This window comes from Gopherus flavomarginatus, chromosome 9 (genome assembly GCF_025201925.1).
Source record: "Gopherus flavomarginatus isolate rGopFla2 chromosome 9, rGopFla2.mat.asm, whole genome shotgun sequence".
Lineage (NCBI taxonomy): Eukaryota > Metazoa > Chordata > Testudines > Testudinidae > Gopherus > Gopherus flavomarginatus.
Window position 1 is genome coordinate 5,343,614 of NC_066625.1, and position 22,948 is coordinate 5,366,561.

Sequence of the window (22,948 nt, forward strand, 5' to 3'; positions counted from 1 at the left end):
ACAAAGATCACATATATATTATTCTCAGCCAATCAATTTTAATGTCATTGTCTTGCGCAGTGCTGGGGATATGAGAGTAATTGGTTACTAATGGGTTGTCAATACTTTATCAAGGGGATCTAACTATTTTTTTTCCATTTCCTTTTGATAAAACCTGTGCCAGGAGAGGTCCGTGTGATCACAGACTCTGTATGCGAAGGGCTGGGAAATCGATCCATTAAGAAAAACAACATTTTTTTTTCCTTACCATAACCAAGGAAGATAGCAACAAAAATATATTGAGCTACACTTTTCCAGCAAGGTTTTAAGGGTTCTTGTTTGTTTTCAGTACTGTGTCTAGCTCAAGTTGAAGGTCTGGCTTTCTAGCTGGAATAAGTTATTCTCAGAAAGCTTTACTCACATTACTTTGGCACCTACATAAAGCCATTTTCTTCCCAAGACATGATCCTTCAAACTGAAGTAAGAGCTTGAGAATGCTGTTTATTAGCTTTAATAATTTACTAACTTGATCATCAACCCTATTTGGACTGAATTTTGTCTTCAGAATAGAGACGGAGTCTGTAGAGTGCCATGTTTGTAAATATCCAGAGCTGTAAAAATGTTTTATAATATATTTGAAAACTCTTCAAGACTGCTTAGAATTATAGAAATGTCGGGCTGGAAAGCACCCTGAAAGGTCATCAAGTCCAGCAAACCTAGACCATCCCTGACAGGTGTTTGTCCAACCTGTTCTTAAAAAACCTCTGATGGAGTTTCCACAACTTCCCTTGAAAGCCTATTCCAGAGCTTAACTTCCATTATAGTTAGAAAGATTTTCCACATACCTAACCTAAATCTCCCTTGCTTCAGATTAAGCCCATTCCTTCTTGCCCCACCTTCAGTGACCATGGAAAACAATTGCTCACCATTGTCTTCATAAGAGCCAGGTCAGGCGGACTCCATCTCTTCCCAATAGGCCTCCTTCCTGGCAAAGCATTCCACAGCTGAGGAAACTGAAGTCATCCCATCAACCCCTTGTACAGCACCATGTCCAGAAATGTATTTTAAATTCTCCTTTTTCTTATTTTCGCTCTGCTCCAGCTCCTCTTAATTCCCATTAATCTGCAACTAAAAAAGATGCTTTGAATTGGAGGTCTGACTCCTAGTTTATCTAAGCCTCAGAAACATCGGAGTCCTCATCAGGATAGAGTTGCTTAGAATATAACCTATCCCAAGACACTAGTGATGACACAGACAGATAATTTTCTGTCCCACCAAAATTAATTGCTAGGGAATGAGTTTTTAATTACTTACTCGTGCATAAAAAGTTTGACAAAGGTAGACAAAAAGTCTAATGACGACTTCTCTAGGAGAAAAAAGAAATCAAGAGGCAGTTGAAGAAACAAACTGGAACTAACCAGCAAGCTTCCTTCTCATCTTTATCAGCATGGCTATCAGTCAGCAAGCACATAATTAGGAACAAAAGATACTGCGCTCTGGACGGGGCTTTTGTGTGAAGTGGAGATCTGTATGCAAAAGGTTACAGTGCTGATTGATGGGATCTGTTTAAGAAAAATGGTTATAGAATAATTAGCAACAATTTGCAGAAACTGGAAGAAGCAACCTCTTATGTTCTGTGCAGTATCTAGTGTAAGGAACGACAAAGCTTTCCCAGGAGCACTGTCAAACTTAGAAGGCCTAGAGCGTGACTCAATTATTTCTCTTCCAATACCTACTTGGCAAAGCTAATGGACTCTCTGGACTTCTTAAAACCAAAAGCTTCTTGTGTTTCCTGTTTAAAAAATAATTAAGGCATGCTGGGCATTTATGAGTGGTCAGACAATAGCAAAATGTCATGCTAGAAAGATAGTCTTCTGGAAAGGGAAAAGGATCTCAGGCTTCTTTGGCCACAGGCTTTGTGTGTCCTTGGGCAAGTCTCGTAACAGCTCTGTGCCTCAGTTTCCCCATCTGTAAACTTGTCTAGTTCACAAGGGATCACGAGGCTTAGTTTAGCAATGGATGTAAAGCACTTCAAGATTCTTGGATTGACGGTATCAGAGAAGGGCAAGGTATTATATTCTTAGATTATTATTTTGTATGTGTTTACGGTGAAACCTTTATGTAAGGAAAGACATGTAGTATCCACACCCCCGTAATTCTGCAAAGGAACCTCAATCCTGACCTGCAGTATCCCTTGTTATTCCCATCCTATTACACAGCAGGACACCTCAACCTGCACCTTCTGCTATTAAAGTCCTAGGTATTTTGTCCTTAAATCTTGATGCATGGTTTTAAACAAAAGAGATTTCTTCACACAGATGACTTGTGTCCTGTATATTTCTTCTGTGCTATGGGTGACATTCACCCTTGTCTAGCGGGTCAGCACACAGACTTAAATCCCACTGTAAGATCCCCAAATAGGGCATAAATGGTACTTAATGTGCTGTACAGATTTTGGACTTATCCTCTGTAAATTTCACCACATGGTATTTTAGGGCTGTGGAAAGTTATGGATCATGTTTGTTTCTTGTTCTGACAGAGACAGCGATTTCTCCTTCATTTCCCAGTCTCTTTCCAACTGAGGAATTGCTGCCTCTGTGGTATTTGTGAGAGACAAGGTGGGTTAACTGGTCATGAAAACACAGCGTAGATGGAGCAGTGTATCAGAAATGATCCATTCATTTTGGTAAGTCAAACACCAAGTATCTTTTCTGTGACTTCGTAGACTTGAAATGACAGTTACGAGTCAGTCGAGGGAGGATGGTCACACTTAATAAAGACAATAATTTTTAAAGAAGGTAATTTTGCAAGGCATCTCTCCATGTCAATTGTAATGACAGTGTAATCAAAAAACAACAATGCACTGACAATCACCACAAAACACATCCCTGGAACACAGACCAAAGGGAACCATCTTCCACTGGCCCGCAAGAGACAGGATAAGTGTAATCAGATAGGACTTTCCCCCTTCTAAGATTACCTCGTTATCTGATTCCACTGAGACTAATGCTGGAAACCAAAAACACGGGCTCTGTTTGGACTAGATTTGAGTTTACATATGCAAATCCCCCCATGCCACTCCAACCTTTCCCGTGCCAGGACATATGGCTACAAGGTGTTCCACGAAACGAGCCTGCCATTCGGACATCTGCATCTTTGAATGGAGATTTCAAATATGGGTGTTGTGCATGGATTTACCCTGACGGTGCATGGAAAGGCACTGTGCTTATGCTGGTTGAACTGCATACACACAATCCGCAGACAATGGGCCAGATCCTCTGCTTTGCTGATATAAATTTGGCAAAACAGGGGACGGGAAGGGACCACTGGGGGAGCTGATTACGGCTCCCTGATTCTCTGCCTGACCCTCTATCCCAGTGCATGTTAGAGCAGGCCAGAAGGCTGCTCTGGCCTGTGCCAGCTGGCAACAGGCCCCCTCAAGCTTGGTGCGCTCCAGGAATAGACCCAAGCTGAGAACACACCAGCAATGCTCCTGCCCCTCCTCCCCCACCCTTCCCCAGAGGCTGCAGGGAGCGTGACACAGGAGCCAGTTATGTTGGCTCCATACTCCTTAGGGACTCCCCCATGCCAGCTGGAAAGATATGGCCAGTCACTGCTCCTAAGCAGTACAGAGGCACCACAGCAGGGTGGAGAATCTGCCCCACGGCCTAGCTCCTTGGGTGTGCTTCTGCGGCAGCTGGATTGATGGGGAGTGATGCCATGGACTCCAGTGGGAGCAGAATCTCTTTTGTCTATCCTTGTGTACACAGTAGATAAGTAGTTAATAAAAAATAAAACAAACAGTAATAAACTCAGAAGCCATCTCCATCCAAGTTAAGTGCACAGTCAATATGTTTAACTGAATGCAATTCAAAAGCAACCAATTTAAAAAGTAGCAAAAGGATTTCATAAAAAAAAAAAAAGCAACCCTCAAGGCAAAATTAATCTAACCACAGCAGTCAGTGCTAGAACTGCTACAAGCATGAATCATAATAAAGCAGAAGCAGACTTTCAAAGCTAGGTCTGCTAATGCAATTATGTGCATACATTTTCACAGGTTAACTTATGTGTGCTAATACCTGATGTGCAGGTTCCCCTGACGGCAGCCTGTACACCCTGACTCTGTGCATGCCCGATTGTGCAGATGTCCGTGCCTGGCTTTAGTTCTCCGGACTTTTCAGAGCTCTGTATAACCTTTAACGAATTAACCACCATAATTCCCCTTTGTCATATCCAATCACAGCTCCACCTTCGGAACACAAACTACCCATCCTTTGACAAATGGAGAACCCAAGGCAAAGAGTGGTTAGAATTTAGGATCCCTGGCACCTATATTATAGCAACAAGGGAAATCAAGTGCAAGTCTGAATTGCTAATCTTTGCTAGTATCCTTTTACATCATCTTCTACACCTATTAGAATAAATCTACTCCTACCATACCGCCTCATGAGATGATGCATCAACAAGTGAAGACTGGAAAATACCATGTCTGTATAAACAATGTATTCTGACATTTCCCTCTCCAAATTACACAAACGAAAGGGTCATAAGCCTTCCAAACAAAGAGCCTTAGCTTGAGGAACAGATCTCCATGAAGTCTTGGGTTAAGGCCCAAGGGGGGCAAAGAGGGGCAAAAAACATGCTCTTTGTTTAATTATCGAAGTCATAACAACATGTTATTTTATACATGATTTCCGACAAAAGTGGAAATGTTATTTTCCACAAGCGTAGCTGCTGGTTCTACTACAAATAAATAGTACAGTGTATGCTCAATATGCAAGAGATGGGGGCCATGTGTTTTCATTAATTCTCTTGGCAATTGAGCACATGGAGATGTTGGATTGGAATATAGGATTGGAATATGAGAGCTGGGGTGGCCAACATAGATCACTGCAGACTAAATTTGGCCCGTGTCCATTTGAAAGTTGGTCCATTACCCAGTTTTATCATTCTAATTACAAGCAGCTTCCCGAATAATTTCCTCCCTTCCAGAGACATCTTCAGCTACAGCCTGTTTCTCCTCCTCTTTTCCTCCTTAGATGGATTCTGTGTTACAGTTCTGTAAGCAGCTTTCTCCCTCTCTTACTCCCACTTCACTGCAGAGTCGGGTTCTTGGTAACTATGGTGCTGTAAAGAGTAGCAGCTGGCAGGTATGCATAAAATAATTTGGTCAAGGGAGTGGGTGGGACATGGTTTTTTCTACTGATCTCATCTGCTGGGAGATATCAATGGTGGAAGCGAGGGATAAAGGTGGATGCAGAAGAGCGTGGCTATGGGACCATCCCGGAGAAGAAGAGTCTTGCGTTTGGTGGCAATTTGTTCGTCTGTCCTTTCAAATGGGCATATACCCAATATTACATATAGTAGGTGAAAGCTTTACATGGCTACGACCCCTCTAAAAAGCTGCCCATGATCACCTAATCAAAGAGAAATTTTGCCTGTACTGGAACTGACTACCCCAACCCCATCCCCAATAATCTTAGGAGTGCCACGTTTTAAAGCTTCAAGGACCCCCAAACCATCATGGCTGTGTTTTTAGGTCTCATCCAAAATACGGAATATATAGGAAACAATGAAATAGAGCATGTTCCTTTCCACTTAGAACTGCCTGCCTGAGGAAGAGTTTTGTCAAATCATCTCTACCACGTACGTAACGAGGAGAGCCTGTGTGTGTCAAGTTTAATCTACAGCTGTATTTTGGAGTTTTATCTACTATGGCTAAGGTTCGACCTCTTTCTTTTTCATTCATTGCAGCTGTTGCTGTGGATTTAAATAATTGATACTGATAACGTTATCTTCTTTGTGCTCCTGTCCCTGATGACTTCTGCAGGTTTGGGATCCTGCATTATGGATATGAGGGGAGTGATTTTAATTAACTTTCTGGGCTACAAAGCTGATTCTGGTGATGATTTAAAAAAATCATAGTACTCTGCAGGATGATTGTTGTAGGTTAGGGTCACCTGAGAGAGCTGGTGATGGAATCACAATTATCTCTGTCATGGGCTGGCTTTCCTTTGATTGTTTCCAGGTGTAGAAAAGCATACACGACAGATGGGCATTCTTGCTATTAATCATAAGAACATAAGAATGGCCATACTGGGTCAGACTAAAGGTCCATCCAGCCCAGTATCCTGTCTACCGACAGTGCCAGGTGCCCCAGAGCGAGTGAACCTAACAGGTAATGATTAAGTGATCTCTCTCCTGCCATCTATCTCCATCCTCTGACAAATAGAGGCTAGGGACACCATTCCCTACCCATCCTGGCGAATAGCCATTAATGGACTTAACTTCTATAAATATATCTAGTTTTCTTTTAAACCTTGTTATAGTCCCTGCCTTCACAACCCCTCAGGCAAGGAGTTCCACAGGTTGACTGTGTACTGTGTGAAGAAGAATTTCCTTCTATTTGTTTTAAACTGCTGCCCATTAAATCCAAAATGAAGTAGGCGGCTAGAGACATTTTACCATGGCTGCCTTTGTGTTAGGATTAAAAACTCTAGCATTCAAGGGTCTTTGTGTCTGAAATCTGTACTCTAGGTGTCCTGATGCAATATACATTCAGAGAGCATGAACTTCTGAATTCATTTTTCACACAACACACTGTCAACCTCTGGAACTCCTTGCCAGAGGGTGTTGTGAAGGTCAATACTATAACGGAGTTCAAAAGGGAGCTAGAAGATAAGTCCATCATTCATGAAAGATAAGTCCATCAATGGCTATTTGCCAGGATGGGCAGGAGTGGTGTCCCTAGCCTCTGTTTGCCAGAAGCTGGGAATGGGCGACAGGGGATGGATCACTTGAAGATAACCTGCCTGCTCATTCCCTTTGGGGCACCTGTCATTGGCCACTGTCAGAGGAGAGGATACTGGGCTTGATAGACCTTTGGTGTGACGCAGTATGGCCATTCTCATGTTCTTATTTAATGCCTGCAGCTGAATACCAGTAGCTGTATAATGTAGTCATGAGCCACACATGCGCAAAAGTGCCTTTCAAAGCAACTCCCCAACTTTAAAATAAATAAATACCAAAAAAAAGTAAACAGCAAAAAGGCAAATTCTACATTTTGGACTAACACCCATAAACCCCCCAAAAGAAATTAATCTACTTTTAACTAGCTTACAAAAGCAAAAAGTAAAAGGCTTGAGATGCTGGTAAACTTCTAATTTTTTTATTTTATTTTTCATATTGTGGAAGTTAAGGCCCTGATCCCTCAGTAGGACTGGAGTGTGTGGATGGACCTCTGTTACTGTGTGGAGTCCCTTTGTCTTAAATGGTGGGGGAGGGAGGGAGGTACTGAAAGAACTTTCCAACTTATTATTAATCTCCCTATTGAGCTCAGCCCTCCAGAAAAAAAATAAAGAGGCATGCGTACATCTTGCAATGCATTCTAAAGGTCAGAAAACTCAGGTTCTACCAGACCTTCAGTGGAAGAGGAGATGATTTCCAGAGATGATGGTCCACTAAAAATGTCTCCCCAGATGCAGGGATTGTCAGACTCCGTATCCTAGCTCAGCTCAATTGCTGGATTAAAGAGCAAAGATGCAGATCTTTAAAATCCTCTGGATGACCTGGGGCAAAGCCAACATCAGAAACTGCACCAGGAAATCAAACAGGAGCCACCGCAAAGTTGAGCAAACAGGTGCAATGTGCTCCACCGCTAAGCAGGTAGAAAAATCTATTATAAACAATAGATCTAATACATATTTAACAATAAACCATCAGGCTTATTAGATACAAAGAAGAAAAGAATGCTGCCCCAGTAGTTTCCTAGATTATGCAGCCAAGGGACCAAGGTTATTTGACCAGTTTACCATCACAGGTATCTCCTTTTGTAATCCCAGGCCCACATCAAATGCAAAGGCCAAATCATGACCAAAAGAATGCAGGATGGTGTTGCTACATCTGTCTGCAATCTAAGGGGTGATAATGCCCGGAGTCAGAATACAAACAGCTATTTATTACCAACATGAAAACAAATCACTGAAATGTATTTCAAAAGGCAAGAGAAAAGTACACAGAGTGAGAACTTAATGATTCACGCTCAACGTCTTTGATCGCACTTTGTTTCTATGTCACATTTCTGCTCAAATACGTCTGTATTTTGGAAGAGTAAACAGACAGCACCTACCTTCTGAAAATCATACCGCTGAAAGTGTCTCAACCTGAACACCCAAACACCGAGACATCAACAATCGCTAGTCATTTTTGAAAGTCTTAGCCCTGGATGAACGTGGTAAGAGTGACATCTTGGAATGCTAAAAGACAAGCAAACTAGCAGGCCTTCTATCTACCTGATGTGGACTACCAAATTTCAAATCCCATTCATTTAGCACTTGTCATAAACAGATAGCTAAGGGTTAATGTCTCTTTCACCTGAAGCACCTGACCAGAGGACCAATCAGGAAACCGGATTTTTTCAACTTTGGGTGGAGGGAATTGAGTGTCTGAGTCTTTTGTCTTTTGTCGTCTGCCTGCTTTCTCTGAGCTTTGGAGAAGTAGTTCTACTTTCTAGTCTTCTGTTTCTAAGTGTAAGGACAAAGAGATCAGATAGTAAGTTATATGGTTTCTTTTCTTTAGTATTTGCATGAATATAAGTGCTGGAGTGCTTTGATTTGTATTCTTTTTGAATAAGGCTGTTTATTCAATATTCTTTTAAGCAATCGACCCTGTATTGTATCATCTTAATACAGAGAGATTATTTGTACTTATTTTTCTTTCTTTTTATATAAAGCTTTCTTTTAAGACCTGTTGGAGTTTTTCTTTACTTCAGGGAAATTGAGTCTGTACTCACCAGGGAATTGGTGGGAGGAAGAAAAGGGGAGATCTGTGTGTTGGATTGCTAGCCTGACTTTGCATTCCCTCTGGGGGAATAGGAAAGTACTTTTTGTTTTCAGGATTGGGAACAGAGAGGGGGAGTCCCTTTGTGTAGTTTCACAGAGCTTGTGTCTGTGTATCTCTTCAGGAGCACCTGGAGGGGGGAAGGGAAAAAGGATTATTTCCCTTTGTTGTGAGACTCAAGAAATTTGGGTCTTGGGGTCCCAGGGAAGGTTTTTCAGGGGGACCAGAGTGCCCCAAAACACTCTAATTTTTTGGGTGGTGGCAGCAGGTACCAGGTCCAAGCTGGTAACTAAGCTTGGAGGTTTTCATGCTAACCCCCATATTTTGGACGCTAAGGTCCAAATCTGGGACTAAGGTTATTACAGCACTGCATTGGTGCATCAGTGTCAACTATATGATAGGATTGCAACTGGCTCTCCCCAAATCCTAGGCTCATTGATTGGTCCTTCCAGGTATAATAAACCTTTGCTCACTCATTATAAAGGCTTGTCAAAACCTTCACTATGTCATATGAAGATAAAATTGTGTTTATATCTTTAAAGCAAGTTCTGACGAAAACAAACAAAAACTTTTAAAAGTCAGAAATTGAAAGAGAGGACTTGATTGGATATTAAGGGCCAATGTCTCTTCCTACATCATTTTCACACAGGAAGTAATTTGGCTGAGTCCCGTGATGTTAGTCCTAACTCATACTAATGAGACAGGGCTAGGAGGAAACGGTCTCATGGGTTTACTGGATGGAAAAAAGGTGTATGGCTCATTGTTATTGATGAAATTATCAGGAGCGCCTCAGATTAGAACAGTGGGGATGTGTTGGATTGGGGTGGGAGTGGGGGAACAACTGCAACCCAGCTGAAGAAAGAGAGAAAAGATGTCAGGAAAAAGGGAGAATTACTAACAAGGTAAAGCGGACAGGCAACTAGTGGCGTTCAGAATGCTCACCTCATAATGATAATCCATACAGGTCAACTCTCTCCAGCAGCGATCACCTCGGATTTTAATCAACCCCTGTAAGAAAAAACCCAAAAACAAATGTTTCTTTTCTTTTACACTTCAAGAGAATACCTCAATATGTCATGCTGCAGTCAAGCCACAGGGAGAGAACCACACATGAACAGGGGGAAACAACACAGATTTCAACGAATAACTTCTTTTAAAAGCCAACCTACTTCTGCACCCAAGCTTTCATTTATTATACTTTAGAGAACATGGTAAATGCCAGAGTACTCAGAAAAATAGTTTCTAGGCAACAGACACTTTCCATTTTCTGTTTATTTAAAATAATTTGATGTATAAGACTCACTGGAATGTGACACATCATTTAAAATTTGACAGATAAGGTGGCAGAAGATATGACAGTGATACATGCCTGGATGGACAGATAAAAGCATGCCGAAACATGTATTATTTGAGATCAAACTGAGGGACTCTCTCTGCATTTGATCCTCCTGTGGAGCTGAGGATGTGCAGCACCTTACAGGTCCATGAAGGGACCAGAGGTGATACGGTAATACCCACACACAAAGGGTAAGCCAGCCAATGCAGGTGTCTCACGCTCACAGCACCTATACCACAGAAAAGGTGGGAGTACCTTGCCAAGTGTATCTGATGTCTGATAACATTCTCTTATCAACAGCTACAAAGGGAAATATGTGCACTTGTCTTCGAGGTTAACAAGACAGGAAAAGCCAGGCTGTAAAATGCTATTATTTATTATAAAAATATATGGAGTTACATCTATCTCCTAGAACTGGAAGGGACCCTGAAAGGTCATAGAGTCCAGCCCCCTGCCTTCACTAGCAGGACCAAGTACTGATTTTGCCCCAGATCCCTAAGTGGCCCCCTCAAGGATTGAGCTCGCAACCCTGGGTTTAGCAGGCCAATGCTCAAACCACTGAGCTATCCCTCCCCTGATCTATTATCTATCTGGTGCCTTGCTTAGACAGACGGTAAGCCCTTTAAGGCAGGGCCCTCCGTTTCATTGTGTACCACGCACACTGGGCCTCAGATCCCCGACTGGAGCCCCAACACTACTGCAATACAAATGCCAACAACAGTAATGGCAGCAACTATTAAGAACACAGGATCCGAGGCCAAGGGACCCAGTGCTGAGCCCAGGGAGCAGCCTGTCATCTCTCCGGGTATGTCTAAAAACCCTTGGTTGGCCCTGCAAGACGGGAGGGTCCCAGAGCTCAGGCTGCAGCCCAAGAATGAATGTCTACACCGCACGTAAGCAGCCTCTTAGCCCAAGTCCCATGAACCCAAGTCAGCTGGCATGAGCCACAGACAAACCCTGGGATAAGCTGAGAGAGCATCCCACTCACAGGCTGCTGAATGGCTCCAAAGACTGGCTACTGCAGCCCTCTGCCCCCAACAAGCCCAGCTGCAGGGGGTGGGAAGGACAGGAGGAAGAGCAGAGCATCCATGGAGCAGTTAGGGCCTCTCTCTGTAAGGAGCTGAAGAGCAGCCTCCAAAGCTGAATGTCCTCTGACTTTGGAGTTCAAGACCCAGAGGCAACTCTCTCTCCCTCTCCTCCCGCCTCGTGGCTGAGGCCCACCTCTGTCTCTTACCATAAGACCTGTATTAAAGCAGACCGAGCAGACAATTCATGCTGCCTTAGGAACCAAACAGAGGACCCAGGCTGGATATGCTGATGCAATCAAAAGTAATTAGGGAAACAAAAGAAGAGAAGAGGAAGAAAGCTGACAGGCTTAAATGCAGATGGATACACTAATGACAGGTTAGAGGTTGGCAGTGAAATAAGCAGGTATCAGAGGTTGCTGTGCACTGATATTTCACGGCCACAACTGAGTGACATTTCCAAATCAGCGGGTCCATTCCATGGCTGGCAGTAATATTAGGATTAAATTTCTTTGCCTAGAGATGAAGACTAAAAAGGAATCAGTCGTCCACAGCAGGAAAGACACCTGGCCAGAGATGAGTCTGTTAGCAGGAAACCATGCAATCAAGCCATGCCAGCCTGAAGGTATGCAGATTAGGAGAGGCTGCTTTGATGTATGGTTAAAGGTCTCTGATTAGGATCACACAATATCCCAAATTGAGGAAAGCTTCACTAGTCAAAAGGTTGAGACAAGCTCTACGGTCTGTATACAATTAGGGGAGATTTGCCTACCTTCCTAGGTTACCTCAATTATACAATTCCCTCTTTCTTTAGTAGAAAAATACATTCATTTCCTCCACCAACCTGTGCTCAGGGAAGGCAGAGCTGAGGACATGCTCAAGTTTTTGCCTTTGCAATACAAACCATCGAGGCCAAAGTTTTCCACAAATGTCCAGCGATTTTTGGTGCCCAATTTCATACACCCCGAAGGGATCTGAAATCCCTGGGAGTGGGTGCTCGGCACTTTCTAAAAGTCAGGCTCCTTGAAGGACTCTCGAGTTAAGCACCCAAAATCACTAGCGCCTTTCAGAAACCTTTGCCTAAGTATCTATCATCCAATACTAACTAAAAGTGCATGACAGCCTATCCGAATTGTTTGCAATTCCTCGATGGCCATTTAGAAAGACAGAGTTTGAGAGTATGACATATAGGAGTATATTCATGCTACGGTTAGGGATTCTAAAACTGGGAGTCATGACCCTTCAGGGGTCGCAAGTGTGTTACTTGGGGGACACGAGCCTGCTATGCACAGAGGCTGTCAGCCCCGAGCCCCCGTTAGATTAAAATTAACCTCCCCCCATTTGTAATTTATAAGGGGGGGTCCTCACTCAGAGGCTTGCTGTGTGAAAGGGGTTGCCAGCACAAAAAGTTTGAGAACCACTGGACCTTCAATCTTAATTTAAGGGACAGCAAAACAGGCAGAGCATTCCTGGATCCTTCCCCTCACCAACCTCATAAATGCCTATAAATTTAGTGAGTGTCAACTTTGGAATAGCCCCGCTGTCATGGCTAGGACAGCATTTAAAAAAAAATATTAGCTGTTTTACAGTCATGGAGATTGTTTGTCCAGTAAATCCCCTGAAAATATCGAAGATCTGCACAAATAAAATCACTTTTAAAGAAGCTGGCGCAGTATTCTTCAGGTCAGGAAAAAGCCATTAGATCATCAGCTACAAAAAACGCACAATAAATAGAAAATGAAGAGAACATTAGTTAAAAACATTCATTCATCAGAAAATAATGATACATTCAGATTTTTGACCTATTTCACTATCACTCTTCTCCTCGCTTATTCTTCTACAAACCAGGTCATCATAATGATCTTTCTATTTAGGTGCCCTGTTATGGGTCTGAAATGTAAGTTTTAATGGAGCAGAGTTGCTTTCAAACTCTTCTCTTTAAAGTTTAAAATTTAATTTGAGGCTAATCCGTCTATACAGGCCATTCTCTTCACTAAGAGTGGAGTAAGACACTAAACACACATGCAAAATTTGTCTTCATGTATGTTTCTAGACAGGGAAACGTTCCGCTGGAAAAACTAGAATCATTCTGCTAGTTTGTCATTTTCCTTCACTCATGGCAAGAGATGCGCTCTCCAGTCATTTCTACCCATGCATGGAGGGTGTAAGGGCCCATCACATCAGAACAGCTAAGTGTTCACACTCACTCGGCACAGGTTAAGTGACAACACAAGGTGCCAGGTGCTGGAGAATCATGCGTGCTGTGATGAGATAGGAAGCGAAGGAGAAAACCACTACAGCAGGGTTTTTTCACGTTTTAAGAAAAAGATTGGGACTCTGGAAGGAAATTAAGTCCTATTTATTTTAAATATTTCAAGGAATTAAGGCACCAGTTATAGTGGCCAGCTTCTCAACCAGCATAAATCGGTGGCTGAAGCTGATGAAGTGACACAGGCTTACTCCAGTTGACAATGTGGCCCACTGCATTAGTATTTTTTACTGGTTTTCATTTTCACTGGTAGCCAAAGATTTACAAAGCTTAGCAGGTGCAGGACGGATGTTACATTCCAACAGACTGCAAAGCGCAGGGAGTTAAAGACTCCCTTTCATGAGCTGCCTGAGGTTCAGAATAATAATGATAATAAATACTAACAAATGCGGCTTTTCGTTTTATTCTCCGCTAAGGAGAGAGGGAGATGTGTTCGTGCCCTCAGCCTGATAGATGGGAATCCCAGAAACACTCTAGCCACAGCCATTACAGCTCAAGATCATCACACACACTCACACAAATCAGACAAAAGAGGAAGATAAACCATGAAAACCACAAAGTTACATCACCAAGACGGGGAGGGAAAGAACAGCTGGTGCTGGTTTGGTGAAGGTCATTCCTAGGTTTGTTGCTTTGTGATTTTACGCTAAAGTAGGTTATAAATTAGGACAGTTTGTGACTTTCCTCTTCTTTATTTTTCTAGAAGACACTGTGCAAAAAAAAAAAAAAAAACCCAACAGATTCTCTGTCAACAAACAGGGCTTCATCTCCTTAAATATCGTATGCAGCTCTGCTCTGGAATCTTGACTAAAATTACAGGATATGTTGATACCATCTCACAGGATGTCTCACAGGCTGACAGCCCTGTCAGTGGAGGAGAGAGGACATTAAAAGGACTCTGCCCAAGAATGTTATAATATTAAAAAAAAAAGTCTATCTTGATGACCTTCTCTCCTACCTTGTCCAGGCTGTTATCATGCTCGACTATCCAGCAAAGACAATGTACATTACAAGAGCACAAGCACGTTAAAATCTCTCCTGCAATAAATCATTGAACAAAATATAGTTGAATAAAACATTAATATAAAGCACGAAGACAGAGGGAAAAAAGGGATCATTTAAAGCAGCCAACATTCAATCTCTTTTTCATATATATAAAAATCTCAATGATCTTTATTAGGGAAAGTTACTTGTGTCAGTACATGGATAGTTTTTAAAGGACCAATTCCATACTCACATCAGTTAATCCTAGTTTTCTATTGACTTTAATGGGAGCAGGATCAGGTACTAAGAGCAAAAAAATTATCTCTATGCAAAACATCCTAATCGTTCCCCAAATTAATTTCTCCATTCAAGAAATATCACCAAATAGGAAATGAGTGGTATACAGACACGTGGTCAAACACAGTCCCTGCCCCAAAGAGCTTACAGTCTACAGCTCTCTGCATACACTTACGGCAGCGTGCAGAGCATTGGTTCTCAACCTGGGGTACACAGAGATCTGCCAGGGGGATACATCAATTCCTCTAGATATTTGCCTAGTTTTCAACAGGCTACAGAAAAAGCACTAGCAAAGTCAGTGCAAACTAAAATTTCATACAGACGAGGATTTGTTTATACTGACCCATAGATCATACACTGAAATGTAAGTGCAATATTTATATTCCAGTTGATTTATTTTATAATGATATGGTAAAAATGGGAAAGTCAGCAACTCTTCAGTGACAGTGGGCTGGGACACGTCTATATTTTTATGTCAGATTTTGGAAGCAAGTAATTGTAAAGTGAAGTGAAACTTGGGGGTACACAAGACAAATCAGATGCCTGGATGGGGTACAGTGGTCTGGAAAGGTTGAGAGCCACAGGTGTAGAGTAACTACACTGCATGCCCATCTAGCACAGGTATGAATAGCAGCATAGACAATAAGGCACTGGTTAGGTGAGTAAAGACACATCAGAACCTACATGGCTCTCCATGCATCTAAGCCGTGCATTCCCTGTCTACACTGCTATTGTTAGCAGCAGCACGTCCTGCTGCCGGAGCTTTTCCCCGCCCCAGGGAAAGGCTCCAGCAGTGGGGAGGTGGCAAAGGAAGCCTTCAGAGCCTTTCCTCAATGCAGTGAGGGGCAGCAGGGAAAGGGTCTGGCAGCTCTCCACTGTGAATTCTACATGTGCCGCATGTGTGGTCAAGGCCCGACAAAGGATGGGTGGGAGAAAAGTCACAGAGAGGGCAAGAGATGTGCCCAAGCTCATACAGCAGGTCAGTGGCAGAACTGGAAAGAGAACCCAGGTCTCCTGATCCTGTCCAATGCACCATGCTGCCTCAGTCAGTCACATTCTGTGTGGAATCTAATTGCTTTATCTAACTTGAGGTTATGGGCTGGAATGTTTTTCTAGCTTGAACTTTTCTGCTTTTTTGTTTGTATCATTGTGAACTCACGGGAACCCTGGGGATAAACGGATCATATAAGAGAATGAAATAAATACTTTTTTGGTACGTAACTTCCAAGCGTCCCTCGCTTTTGCTAAAACCCAACCCATGTTCTCTCCAGGCCCCAGACTGTCTGAAGAATAGAAACAGGCCCAAGTTGCAAGCCTCTGATCCCATGGAGGGATTTTTGAATCTGGGATTTAGGTTTGGTGCATCCTAGAGAGTTGCAGTATTCTGACCTGGAGCAGAGAAGCATTTGGATCTGAAGTTCTGATTCAGGCCCACCTACACCTGGAAGGTCTGTAAACCTTTCTAACAAAAGAACCAGGGAACATTCACAAAAATGAAAAGATGGCAAAGTCAAAGCCAATAAAAGGAAATATTTTTACATATAATACATAATTAGACTGTGGAACTCATTGCCACAATAAGTCACTGATGCCAAAGTATTTGAAGGATTCCAAAATAGATTGAATGTTCTTGTTGTCCATATAAGTATCCAGTACATGCTTCAGAACTTAAGGTGATCTCTAACCATTAGAGGTCAGAACGGCTTTGCATTTGGGAGATTATCCCAAATCTGCACCTGTGGGGTTCTGGCACCTTTCACTGAAACATCTGGCACTGGCCACTGTTGGAGAGAGGACACTGGAATAGATGGACCTCTGGGCTGCTCCACTGTGGCAATTCCTCTGTTCCTATGACCCATGCAACAAATTTAGGATGAGCTGCAAGTCTGTAACCAAAGCTGGGACCAGGTGAGTTTTGTGCAGCTTCTCTAATGGAAGTTTTGCATGGTTCATATAACAATGTCTTTGTATAGAGGCAGTAGGAGCTGTCTGGCCTTCTACAAAAACAAAGGAAAGTCCATAAAAAAAAAAAAGAGGTCTTAATGCTAATCACTTGCCTCCACGTGTAGGAGGCCACCCAATAGAAATGTGAAATGCTGTTAGTGCATTTGCATGCAACGCTTTGAATCCATTCCAGGTGATTATCCGCAGGACGTGACGGTCCTGTTTCTCATGTTGCTACCTTGGGTCAGTATCTGTATGCAAAAATGCAAAACAAAGGAACTCTTTACGATGGGTGTGGGGTGGTTTTATGCCTTCGAATTCAAACAGCTCAGCTAGATGAACTAAATGTGCAAATCAGATTCCCCATGAAGCAGCTAATGTTAGCTGACACGCCCAGGTGACATCAACTCAATTAATCTTAACTTTCTTTTTAGGTAGGAAGGGGGTTGGGGCAGGGACCACCCTATCCTGCATCCAGTCCAGTTCAACTTTACCCTAAGAATCAAAGGAATCATAGAATCATAGAATCTCAGGGTTGGAAGGGACCTTCGGAGGTCATCTAGTCCCACCCCCTGCTCAAAGCAGGACCAATCCCCAACTAAATCATCCGATTTAGCCATAACCCATCCCCTGATACTCCAATGTCAGACTCTGAACCATGCAGGTCTCCATGCAACAGAAATCTGGATCTTCAAGTATCATATCTTTGGGGGCAAGGAACGTGTTTCTTTCTAACAGTGTAACTTGCCATGGCATTACATACATTCTCATTAATAATAGTTACTCTTTACTGCTACAGTGAGCTCGGCTGGTGTTTCATAATAGTTATTCCGTTTAATTAACTGATATAGTGAGCCACCAACATTCACTACACAGGTTAATATCTCACCTGTACTGGAGAGCAAGAGCTGTTTCATTAAACAATTGCACCAATGGAGCTCACCTGCCACTGTTCAATCTGTGCTGTGCGAAACAACGGGCAGGGCACACCTGGCCCTGCCACACTGTGATGGTGCACGGGAATGCCACTATACGACCTGTCATCAACATTGCACCAAATGTGACAGTTAGGGCGACCAGACAGCAAATGCAAAAAATCGGGACGGGGTGGGGGGTAATAGGAGCCTATATAAGAAAAAGTCCCAAATATCAGGACTGTCCCTATAAAATCGGGACATCTGGTCACCCTAGTCACAGTGCTGAATGGAAACATGGTGCTGTATTGCTACCCATGAACTTTCATAACCTTCCCTTCAAACTACAAGCATGGAAATGCAGGGACGTGCAGTGACTGATTGTATGAGGCTCTTATCACCTTCCTTTTCCTTTCTGATCCTCTACTTGTGATTTATCGGCTAATAATATTCAGCCGAGACCATTCAGATTCACAGCATGTTTTATTTGCACCATGACAAGAGGTCTACAATTTGCACTGTGTTCAAAAATCACAGGGCAGATTTTGACTCCCACTACAACCTCTGCATGCAGCTGTGGTTCCAAGCAGAGGCTATCAAATCTCCTTACCAGCTGGAGGATAACTCCCCCACAGCAGGCACTGGAGGGGACAGCTATAGCCTGCCCGATGCAGGCTCACTTGCAAGATCTGGTGAAGTGGGCACACCAGAGACAGGAAGCGAGTCCCCATGCTCGTGAGCTGCACATGCAGCTATGGGAATTTTCAGCTGCCGCATGCCGCAAAGCAGCCCACAAGCAGCCAGAGAGCGGCAACAATCCAGAGTCAGATAGGTCAAAAAGGTGATCTTTGTTCCCCTTCCTCCTGGGCTGCGCCTTTTTTTGTGCCACGCGGCCAGGAGGCGCAGTACAAAATCTTAGCCCAGGTGTGTAGCCTTTTGCTTTGGTTTGGTTTCCTGGCCTAGGCCATTCCTCTGCAGTCACATGCGCCTACTACTCAACCCTGGCCACAGGAAAAACATCTTAACTTATAGAACCAAGAGGGCAGGCAGAAATGGCCAGATAGGAAAGCTTGGCAAAGCGTGTCCTTAATTAGTAGCACTTTACTAATGGGAAAGCAACCTCGAGTGGATGCTGTGAATCTCAAACACCGGCGGCTGAAATGTCGGCTTATGGATGGGCTTATACCCTTTACATTAGCACCCAAATTAATCTCTGCAACACTGACTAGTGATTTAAATGGGGGAGAGGGGCCAGGGACATCAGAAAAAAAACTAGTTTAAGAAGAGGATGAGAGTCTAATTCACCATTTTAACCAAGGGGGAGGGAGGAACTGTCAATCTTTACATCTGCTGGAGTTTCGTGTTTGTTGGATTTCTTTCAGATCTGCTACCAATTCCCAATCCATTTTCAAGCCTTCTCTGTTTATATTGAACTGGCCTATATGCCACAGCTGCAGTGCATTATGCCGCCATAATGCAGATCAAAGCATGGGAACAAATTCCCGCCCCCAGATCCCAACCATGCAAAGGCTGGGGGTGCCACTGACATAACCTGACCGTGCTCTTCTCGGAAGTGGGGAGAAGAGGCAAACAACCAGAACAAGGAGGACTCCATGGGAGAGCATCATTAGCAACCTCTCCCCCCTCCCCAGAATGGAAATTACTGTTCTCTCACCTAGCAGGGGCCAAAGACATCTCCTAGTGAGGGACGTATATGTGCAGTGAAAACCAGGCAGAACTCAAAGGAGACAAACACTGGCTACAATAGAAAGTTAAAATAAAAAGAGAAAAACAATCTAGAACACCATTTTGGAGGGAAACAACATTAAAATATGTCAGCATTTTTGCTGGCACATTTTTAATAGCACCTATGAAAATGTGGCTCAAAAGCATGAAAAGTTACGAACTATAGAGTGAAGGCTTAAATTCAGAATTAAAGTCAGAATGTAGCTTGCGTTTTTAACCATGACAGTTTCTTTATTCATGTATATGTCAATTAGATCTACAATATTAACGTTTTAAAGGCTTTCTCTGGCTAGGGTTTTTCCTAGTAGTTTTGTTTGTTTTAATTAAACAAAGAGAGAAAAAGAAAATCACCCATCTTAGGCCCAGATTCAGCAAAACACACAAGTGCTTAATGTCAAATACCTCATGGTTTTTAAACCAATCTCATGATTTTTGAACACCTGTGTTTGGCAGTATTCCGCCCCCACTTCCCCCCTCATGGCTTTCTTTTCCAAATGTTGCTTAAATAGTTCAAAGTGACATATACTTTTAGAAACCGGACAGATCGATTGATTGGTTATCCCAGAGCTAGTAAACATTCTCCAACAGTGCAATATCCTCGCCACTCTGACATTTAACAAGCAGAGAAGCATTTCCAAGTGTATCTGCTGTTTACATCTGATAAATGACCAGACTAACATGTTACAGTTCCTTATCAGCTTTTGTTTATTGAAGAACAGGTTCCAGTTGCTAAGGGATAAAATGACAAGCAAATGTTTACCGGACACATTTCACTTTGCAGACTGCAGCACGTGTAACAATATTAAACCATCCCAGTTTTTATGACCCTTTTGAAATATTGTTGATGTTCTGAATACAACAATACAACACCGTCATGCAGAATCATAAAGATGTAGGACTGGAAGGGACCTCGACAGGTCCTCTAGTCCTGTGCCCTGTCCTGAGGGAGGACAAAGTATTATTTTGACCATCTCTGACACCTCTGTTTGTCTAACCTGTTGTTAAAAATTTCCAGGGCCGGAGGTTCCACAAGCTCCCTAGGTATTTTGAAAGGCTCTGTCACCCAATCTTCAACTCCCTGTCCAACACAGTCTCCATGGATTTTTTATTAAAATTTGAGAGTTTAGGATGTGTGCGTGCTGGGGATGGGATGCCAACTGATAATACTGCTATTTATTATATGTTATTAAATCACCAAATCCATATAAGGATAAGGAAGAAAACCCAAATTTTCACGTCACTTTGAAAGAGCACCTGACCAATAATAATAAAATAATGTGATGTTATTTCTGTGGCGGTCATACCTAAGTCTCAGTTGTGGAAGAAGACCCCATTGTTCCATATAGCAATACAAACAGATACAAAACAGAACAAAAAGATCGTCTCTGCCCAAAGATGGGTCCTTCATCGAATCAATACAGCCATATTTTACCAAACTCTTTCCACCTTAATCCAAACCATTATTGTTCTGAGGATCTCAAGAGCAGTGTCCTGTGCACTCATTGAGAAATGTAAACATGATTCAAACTTAAAAGCTATAAGAAAATGTCCACCAGCGCCCCAGTGAATAAGTACACAATGTACAGTTCTGAAACACCTTTTTGGGGACAAAAACAATCAGAATTACCACAGAAAGAAATGCAGCACAGAAAGCTGAGTGTAGCATTGTGTTTTTAATTTCAGTGGCATTCCAAAATATATTTCAAGTTCTTTAAGATTTTTTTTTAAATTGACAAATTTAGTAAACATTTCCCCAAGTGAAAACAGACCACCGATGGAGATGGTTAAAACACTGAATTTCCAAATCTAGAGAAAAAAAGAGGGGGAGGTAGATTTTGGGAGGAAAGCGTTTCCCCCGCTATGTTTTCAACCAGTTTTAATCATTATACAAAACTAGGTGGAAAAGGGACCAATTTGGCCGGTGGAGCCAACATTCCTTCTCCAATGACAATACTGAAAGCTCCCTCTCTCACCCCTCCGCACCCCAGCAAGTCCTCGCAAAGTGAACAAGGCAAATAAAGCAACTGGCTCTATTTGCAAGGGGGGAGGGACTTTCAAAGCTTTGACTATCAGAAGGGAAAGGTATTCAGCAATACAAATTAAATACAAGCTAAAGGGAAGGAAACAGGTGGCTAAGTGAACTAGCAATTGGCCTTTCACCTCCATGGCCTTGCTTTGAATCCAGCTCCAGCCAGAATTATTAAATTCATACTGATCAGATGGTGGCTACAAAGAAACAGGGGTTGATCATTTCAGCTGAGTTCATGGCAGCCAGAATGTAAAATAAGCCCTTTGGAATAATAAGAAAGCCTGCCCTGGAAAAGGCAAGCTTTCTGTCATATTAATTTACAGCTGACTTCATCTGTAGGCCATTCTGTGCACTCAGAAATCTCATGACGCTGCTGTCTGCATGAGGACTATAAAATGTTAACCCTGGACTGAATTAGTATTGAGAATGAAATATGTTCTCAATACCTTCTCCCCTGCTAAGTTTGGTCCCTTTAGGGCACTCTGAGGAGTACAAGGGAGGATGGAAAAGTAGCACCTGCTTACACTTTGAAAGCTGCAACCTTCGGGGCTCTCAGCCCTTTAAAATTAAGCAGCATTAAATTCACCAGCATTTTTCACAAGGGAAGAAAAATGTCATCTAGGATTGCCTTTTTACAGCATTTGGTAAAATGCATGTTTTTTAATAACTAGATTCACTATCCTCCCTGTACACTGTTCTGCAAGCCTAATTTTTAAAAGTACCGTTCTGTATGATCACGTAAAAACGGCGCTCTCCAACTCAACACTTCTGCTTTTGGGGTGCATTCTGGGACACAGCTACAAAGTTTAGTGACAAAAAATAAGTTCTTGCTAGTTTTTGCTGCAGAGCCAACAAAGCGGTGTGAAAGGAGCTAGATTCCATTCTGGCTCTTGCATCATCAACAAAATTTCCAGCTAAATTCCTGGTGCAGGGCTAAGTTTTGCACTTGCTTACATCCATGCAACTCTAGTGAAGACAACGAAATGAGTAAGACAAGGCAAATATGGTTCAGGCCAACAGCTTAGGAAAAAAAAGGTCCACTGAACAGGTGAGTTTTAGGTGCAATACAAAGGAAAAGAGAGAGGGCACGCAGTACATTAGCATAGGGATAGTATAACAGATACAATCTGATTTTGATCTCACGTATCCCAACATTAAGCAGGGGTAATTTGGCTGAAACTAATTTGACAGATCTGAATCAAAGTCTGTGCTTCTCAGATCTGGACTCCAAGGCACCTCCAACTTTTGGGGCGGCTTGCATCTTGGGGTTTTCGTTCAGGCCTATAACTACTTTTAAGGACGGAAAAGCATGGTAACATCATTTGAGCCGTAAATATTATTTTAGCCACCTGTATTATACTGGAAATTTAAGTAATGTGGAGGAAAACCCACCAGAGTTTAACTCATCTGCTCACTTGCCTACCACAGTACACACATTGTGGTTAGTGTGTGAGTCACTGACCAGTCGTTAAGCATCACTAATTTGTCTCCCCATAACTAACAGTTGGGTAACAGCAACTAACTCAATTGAAGACTTGCTATTTATAAATAATAAACCACCTCAAATGCAAACAGATTGTCAAATCT

At 42.6% G+C, this 22,948-nt stretch overlaps 1 protein-coding gene across 2 annotated transcripts in view; it reads right to left on the bottom strand.

Moving 5' to 3' along the window:
- The window catches only part of LMF1 (lipase maturation factor 1), a 335,172-nt gene that overhangs the window by 180,751 nt on the left and 131,473 nt on the right, over window positions 1-22,948 (bottom strand). For both annotated transcript variants that reach the window (XM_050967272.1, XM_050967273.1), the window contains one exon: window positions 9,760-9,825. In XM_050967272.1, the coding sequence (XP_050823229.1) occupies window positions 9,760-9,825 (66 nt within the window). The remainder of the gene's footprint in view (window positions 1-9,759; window positions 9,826-22,948) is intronic.